Raw genomic sequence first — 7,509 nt, 5'->3', positions numbered from 1 at the left:
AAAACATATGATGAAGCAATGAGGTCTCAGGATGTTGCATTCTGGAAAGAGGCAATTAATGATGAGATAGATTCTATCATGGGCAATAACACTTGGGTGTTAGCTGATCTACCTCCTGGTTGCAAACCTTTGGGTTGCAAATGGATTTTCAAAAAGAAGATGAAGGTGGATGGAACTATTGAAAAGTTCAAGGCAAGGTTAGTCATTCAAGGCTTTAGACAAAAGTCTGGAATTGACTATTTTGATACTTATGCTCCCGTGGCACGTATCACTACCATTAGACTGCTGATTGCTTTGGCTACGATTCACAATCTAGTTATTCACCAGATGGATGTGAAGACAGCATTCTTGAATGGTGAATTGGATGAGGAGGTTTATATGAACCAACCTCAGGGCTTTGTCATGCCAGGAAATGAAGGCAAGGTGTGCAAACTTGTGAAATCCTTATATGGTTTGAAACAAGCACCTAAGCAATGGCATCAAAAGTTTGATGAAGTGATTTTATCTAGTGGTTTTAAATTAAACCAAGCAGATAAATGTGTATATAGTAAATTTGATGATTCTGGTAAAGGAGTTATAATTTGTCTATATGTTGATGACATGTTAATCTTTGGGACTGACCAAAGTCAGGTTGATTTAACAAAAGAATTTTTGTCATCAAAATTCTCCATGAAAGATATGGGGGAGGCTGACGTTATCCTTGGCATTAGGATCAAACGTGAAAGCAAAGGAATTTCGATTTGTCAATCTCATTATATTGAGAAGGTGTTGAAAAAGTTCAATTGCTTTGAATGTAATCCTGTGAGTACCCCTGTTGATCCAAGTGAGAAGCTTATGCCTAATCAAGGTGAAGCTGTATCACAACTTGAGTATTCTCAGGTGATTGGCTGTTTGATGTATGCCATGACTTGTACAAGGCCGGATATTGCTTTTGCTGTGGGAAAACTGAGTAGATATACTAGTAATCCTAGTACTCATCACTGGCAAGCAATTAGGCGGGTACTGAAGTACTTGAAGAAAACTATGGACTATAGTTTATCTTATAATGGGTTTCCTTCGGTAATAGAAGGATATTCTGATGCGAGTTGGATAACCAATATTGAAGATCATTCTTCAACGAGTGGTTGGGTGTTCTTGCTTGGGGGAGGTGCTATTTCATGGGCTTCTAAGAAGCAGACATGTATTACCAACTCAACGATGGAATCTGAGTTTGTTGCTTTAGCTGCTGCTGGTAAAGAAGCAGAATGGCTTAGAAACTTGATCCATGAGATACCATTATGGCCTAAACCTATAGCACCCATGTCTATCCATTGTGATAGTGCTGCGACATTGGCAAAGGCTTATAGCCAGATGTACAATGGAAAGTCTAGACACTTAGGTGTCAGACATAGCATGATTCGTGAACTCATCATGAATGGGGTGATTTCTATAGTGTTCGTGAGGTCACAACAGAATTTAGCTGATCACTTGACGAAGGGATTGGCAAGAGACTTGGTGAACAAGTCTGCTGTGGGGATGGGTTTAAAGTCCACATAAATTTCTAATTATAAGATACCCAATTCCCTTCTGATGAAAATTAGAAGTTGAATTCAATGTGGAAGGCTTATACTTAGAAATTTGGAGTACAAAAATTTTGTATCATCCCAAGGTAATGTATGTACTCGGACCTGCTGAAGGTGAGGTTGAAGTCTAGCTTCTTAATAGTTCATTTGAAAAAGTGCATGAGCAGGTGCATGACTGAAATGAACTACCTATGTGAATGTGAAGTTTTGCCGCTTCAACAAAGCTTGGACTTTTGCTTTAGATACATTCATGAAAGGATATGGACACATGGCTTGTAAAGTGTCAGGATAGCTTTAGAGTATTTGAAAACTTATGTGTACGTTATTTTCAGTTATTCAAATGGGTTGAAGGGTTCAATTCTTAGAACACCCCGATTCTCGAATATTTGGAATGCGTAATGTACTAAGGTGAAAATTCAATCTTCAAGATATTTTTATTTATGCATGAGTTTTGTTTTAATTTGTTTAATTCTCATGAAACGAATTGCACTAAATTGGGGAGGATTGTTGGAAATTTAGTGTAATTGTGGGTTTTAATCTACACTTGTAAATAGGTTTGGAGGTACGGAGTGTACACCCATTAAGTGATAGATTACCCGGACCCAAAAGTGGTTTTCCATTATTTACTATCATGACTTGGTCTACTTGAAATTTGACTAAGTGTTTTCAGTACTAAGTTTTCTTAGTAAGCTGAAATTTGGCTAAGTGTTTTGTGCTGGTTGTTCTGCATTGCTGGTCCTTGTGCTGGTTGTTCTGCATTGCTGGTCCCTGTGCTGGTTGTTCTGCGCAGCTGGTCCCTGTGCTGGTTGTTCTGCGCAGCTGGTCCCTGTGCTGGTTGTTCTGCGCAGCTGGTCCCTGTGCTGGTTGTTCTGCGCAGCTGGTCCCTGTGCTGGTTGTTCTGCGCAGCTGGTCCTGTTTGCTGGTTCCTCTGCGCTGCTGGTCCTGTATGCTGACTTTTGCGCTGCTGGTCCTGTATGCTGACTTTTGCGCTGCTGGTCCTGTTTGCTGATTTTTGCGCTGCTGGTCCTTTTGCAGTGCTGGTTCTTAAGAGACAGCAGTAAGAAAACACTTAACACAATTTTGAGTGATTACGGAAGAATTATTCTTGCACCCACTTTTGCTTTAGTGGTTGAAGGAATAATACTTGTTTATTATAAAGTGATCACTCATGCTTTGATAGTTGTAAAATATAATATTTATTTATTGTAAAAGTAACAACTTTTACTTTAATGATGGAAGTGATAATATTTGTTTATAGAAATATTCTTCCTGTAACCACTTTTGAATATTATAGAAGATACTTTTATTAATCAATCGGCCAATTGATTTTAATAAAAGACTCTTTCATGATAAGGGTGTATATAAATATATTAACCAATATGCATGAGGAGATACACAAGTTACGAACACCAAAATATTCTTCTGCAAAAGGAATTCTTGTTTCTGCCAAAACAAGAATTTAATCTCTGTCTTATCCCAAAGTGATATTCGTGTAACCCAGGCTATAAGGGTCGAATAATTACTTTCGGAAAGTGATACCACGATTCAGTGATTTATCCGGCTATCGATTATTTTACCCTACACGAAAGTATTTAATAAAACCTCCAACATGGTATTGGTATTGTTATGCCTAATTGTGTGATTAATAATCTGGTATCTGCAGAAGGAGCATTGACAGCTGTGCAAACATTAGCATCTACTGCAATATGTGGAATCATACATTCTATTATTGGAGGTCAACCTTTGTTGATTTTAGGTGTTGCTGAGCCTACTGTATTAATGTACACCTTTATGTACAACTTTGCTAAACAAAGGCCAAAATTAGGTCACAATCTGTTTCTTGCATGGACTGGATGGTTAGTTTTCTTTTTATTTCTTTTTTGTTATATGTCATTTTAGTTAACTATTATTGAATGTATCTAAGTTTACTATATCTATTTGTTTAATTGTATGATTTGTTGTTACTTATATATACAGGGTATGTGTGTGGACTGCTGCTTTGCTGTTCATGCTGGCTATACTCGGAGCATGTTCTATTATTAACCGGTTTACACGTGTGGCTGGTGAACTTTTTGGTCTACTAATTGCCATGCTCTTTATGCAACAAGCAATCAGAGTAAGCATATTTGATTCTCATCTTATGAATGTTGATACCATATATTTTGTACTGGATTAGTTTTGAATTAAATATGTATTCAGGGACTAGTAGACGAGTTTCGCATACCTGAACGAGCGAATTTGAAATCAATCGAGTTTATAGCTTCATGGAGATTTGCTAATGGAATGTTTGCACTTGTTTTATCCTTTGGCCTTTTACTAACTGGATTGAAAAGCCGTAAAGCTAGATCATGGAGATATGGTTCAGGTATGCATACTAAATTACTAACATTATGTCTTTAACATCTGATAAAGCGAAATTGATGTTAATAATACAGTCTTTTAATTTTTTTATTTATTTTTTAAATTTTTAAATTTTTTTAGGCTGGATTAGAAGCCTTATTGCAGATTACGGTGTACCCCTTATGGTCCTTGTATGGACAGCCGTGTCTTATGCACCATCCCGAAGTGTCCCACAAGGTATCCCAAGGCGCCTTTTTAGCCCAGATCCTTGGTCTCCTGGTGCATACGAGAATTGGACCGTCATTAAGGTAATATTTTCTTTAATATTATTCCTCTTTTTGTTATCGGCTTACATTTAAATTCATTTTCGTGCAGGATATGCTTGATGTACCTATTCTCTTCATATTTGGAGCTTTTGTTCCTGCAACCATGATTGCTGTATTGTACTACTTTGATCATAGTGTTGCATCTCAACTTGCTCAACAAAAAGAGTTCAATTTGAGAAAGCCTCCTTCTTTCCATTACGACTTGCTCCTTTTAGGATTTTTAGTATGTGTTTAACTTGCCTAGTTTTTCAGTTACTTTTATGTTTATATATGCATTATTATAACAAGATTCTTATCGATTATGCTTTCGTGGCAGACGTTACTATGTGGTCTTCTTGGTATCCCTCCGTCTAACGGTGTCATCCCACAATCTCCTATGCATACCAAGAGTCTCGCTACTCTGAAACACCAGGTAACGAGACATCATCTTTTCTAATAACTAACAAGGAACCATTTGAATTTCAAACATTTATTTAGTTTTTAGAGCTTTAGGCATATTATAATGTAGAAATAGTACTCCATCCGTTCCAATTTTATTTTCTCCAGACCAAAAACATCATTATTACACTGTACTTTTTGTCAGCTTTACAATTTTACTCCTTATCTTTTTGTGTTATACGCATACAATAAAGGCATAAAAGAACTCTACCCGATTATTTCTATCTGATTATGGAAGTGTACAATTAATCTGAGATATCATAAAAAGGAATAGTGGACAATAAATTTGGGACGGAAGGAGCATATGTTATATTGGTAATACACACATATTAAACTAGTATCATACAAATATGCAGTTGCTTCGAAATCGACTAGTGGAGTCTGCACGAGAAAGTATGAGGATGAACTCAAGCTTAGGACAATTATACGGAAACATGCAAGACGTGTATCAACAAATGCAAACACCCTTAAACCACCAACCACCCTCGGATCGTAAATTAAAGGAACTAAAAGAATCAACGCTTCAATTAGCCCAAAGCATGGGGAATATTGATGCACCGGTGGACGAGAGTGTATTCGATGTGGAAAAAGAGATAGACGATTTGTTACCAGTTGAAGTTAAAGAACAACGCGTGAGTAACTTACTTCAATCGTGTATGGTTGGAGGATGTGTTGCAGCTATGCCGTTTTTAAAACTTATTCCGACTTCAGTCCTTTGGGGTTACTTTGCTTTCATGGCGATCGAAAGTTTACCTGGAAACCAGTTTTGGGAACGAATATTACTTCTCTTCACTGCACCTAGCCGAAGATTCAAGTAACTTAACTTTAATAGTTATAGTTATACTTATTTAATTCTAGTAACACTTGTATTTTAAACAGACTTAACTAATTTTTTTATATGTGTTATTTGCAGAGTTCTAGAGGACTACCATGCGACATTTGTGGAAACGGTGCCTTTTAAAACGATTGCAACATTTACGTTATTCCAAACATCGTATCTTTTGGTCTGTTTTGGGCTTACGTGGGTTCCAATAGCTGGACTTTTGTTCCCGTTGATGATCATGTTGTTAGTTCCTGTTCGACAATACATTTTGCCTAAATTTTTCAAAGGCGTACATCTTCAGGATTTAGATGCAGCCGAGTACGAGGAAGCTCCCGCTATACCTTTTAATTATCCTCCGGTAAGCCTTACCTTTTCTTAAGCTTTGTTTGGTATACAAAATCATAGAAGCTTAGTTATTACAGTAGAGCTTATATAAAACATAAGCTCTACAAATATAAGCTAATTGAAAAATTGAAATAGCATATGAAAAAGTTTAGAGTTTTTAAAAACATAAAATTACTATAAAGCCCTTTAATATATTTCCCATTACAAGTTTCCACTTACTATTTTCACATAGTTCTAGGAAATCCCACTAACTTCATTCTTCACCAATAAAAAATTTTCTCTCAAGAATAACCTCTTCTGATTGGTTAGAATACAAAGTGGATACTTGAAATGAAATGAGACATCCCAAAACACCAAAATAGTAATGTGGACACTTGAGGTGGGACGGAGAGAGTATTTTACAATTTTATAGTTTTATCATTATAAGCCATTTCACAATAATAAGCTTCCAGCCTCTAGCTATTTTACCAAACACTTAAAAAAAGCTCGAGTTTCCAACTACCAGCTAACTCATCCAAACACGTCCTTAAAGACAAATATTCACACACAATCACGACAAATATATACATCTGTACTACTTTTGTTTCTGTTTTTGTTTTGTTTGTAATTAGTTGTTTAATTGTTTGTAAAATTAGGATGGAGAATTTGGGGCAAGGCCTGCAATACAAGATGTTGGAGAAATACTAGATGAGGTGGTTACAAGAAGCAGGGGTGAGATTAGGCGAACGTGTAGTTCGAGAATAACGAGCACCACTGCAACTCCAATAAGAGACGGAAAGAATATTCAAAGTCCAAGACTATCGATGTACAGTCCTAAAGTTAACGAACTAAGAGCAATGCACAGTCCTCGGTCTGCTACAAGAGAACCTTTTAGTCCAACTGTACCATCTTCTTTGGGAAAAAGTCCCCGGAATTGAAGAATTTGTATTCCTTAACTTGCGTATTTGTATGGCTAGGTGTGCCGTCCCTTATTTGAATTTTAACTAGCCTGTTATTGTTGTAACAGGATCACCTGTGCTGGTTTCTTGTAATTATTATCATTATGTTAGTAATTAGAATGTATATTAACTTGTTTGCACTTTGCAGACAGTTTAAAATAAGTATCTACCTAGTTTCAATTAAACGAAACTAGATTGTCATTATGCCTGATATGTAAAACGTTGCCCGCCTGATATACTAGGCTATAAATGAGATAAGTTTAAGCTACAATTGTGATGAGTTTAGCTTGAGCTTGACATTCTTTGACTAAGTTCAAAGAAATGAAAATAGGTATGGAGAAGGATATGAGTAAGTTTGGTGTATCTATCAAAATTGATGAATCAAATGTCACTATCAATTTCAAGAGACTAAGATGCCGAAAGTTCTTATCAGTGCGTGTTAGACATATCACCTGAGGGATATATCAAGGTCACATAGTACAACACCAACATCAACAAAACCCAATACCATATAAGTGGTGTATGGGGAGGTGAGATGTAGACAATCCTTCCCCTATCCGAGAATAAAGACAAGTCATTTCTCCACTCAGAGTGAAAACGCTCTCCAAGGTAGAGAAAGTCATCCCTCTCTCTATTCGACGGATAGAGAGATTGCTTTCGAGTGGACCTCCGGCCAATAAGTAGGATAAAAAAAATTTTGAAAAATAAAATAAAATTGAGACACCATGAAAGTGGTA

General features: G+C 36.6%; 1 protein-coding gene across 1 annotated transcript; it reads left to right on the top strand.

Annotated features, from left to right (window-relative positions):
* Positions 1–3,230: 3,230 nt before the first annotated feature.
* On the top strand, positions 3,231–7,036 carry LOC139872263 (boron transporter 1-like). The gene is made up of 9 exons (XM_071860103.1): positions 3,231–3,418; positions 3,540–3,678; positions 3,762–3,927; positions 4,044–4,210; positions 4,278–4,451; positions 4,545–4,640; positions 5,023–5,480; positions 5,580–5,847; positions 6,470–7,036. Exons 1-9 carry the CDS (start codon positions 3,342–3,344, stop codon positions 6,749–6,751), a joined length of 1,827 nt encoding a protein of 608 aa, XP_071716204.1. The 5' UTR covers positions 3,231–3,341; the 3' UTR covers positions 6,752–7,036.
* Positions 7,037–7,509: the final 473 nt, after the last annotated feature.

Source organism: Rutidosis leptorrhynchoides, chromosome 10, assembly GCF_046630445.1.
Source record: "Rutidosis leptorrhynchoides isolate AG116_Rl617_1_P2 chromosome 10, CSIRO_AGI_Rlap_v1, whole genome shotgun sequence".
NCBI classification, from domain to species: domain Eukaryota; kingdom Viridiplantae; phylum Streptophyta; class Magnoliopsida; order Asterales; family Asteraceae; genus Rutidosis; species Rutidosis leptorrhynchoides.
Note: the sequence above shows the minus strand (reverse complement) of the source record. Positions and strands in the feature narration are given on the sequence as shown.

Excerpts from the sequence above, each read along its gene's own strand:
- LOC139872263 (XM_071860103.1), top strand. The coding sequence starts at position 3,342 with ATGTACACCTTTATGTACAACTTTGCTAAACAAAGGCCAAAATTAGGT. Across the intron at positions 3,679-3,761 it reads TTATGCAACAAGCAATCAGA|GGACTAGTAGACGAGTTTCG; the intron begins GTAAGCATATTT and ends ATATGTATTCAG. Across the intron at positions 5,481-5,579 it reads GCACCTAGCCGAAGATTCAA|AGTTCTAGAGGACTACCATG; the intron begins GTAACTTAACTT and ends TGTTATTTGCAG.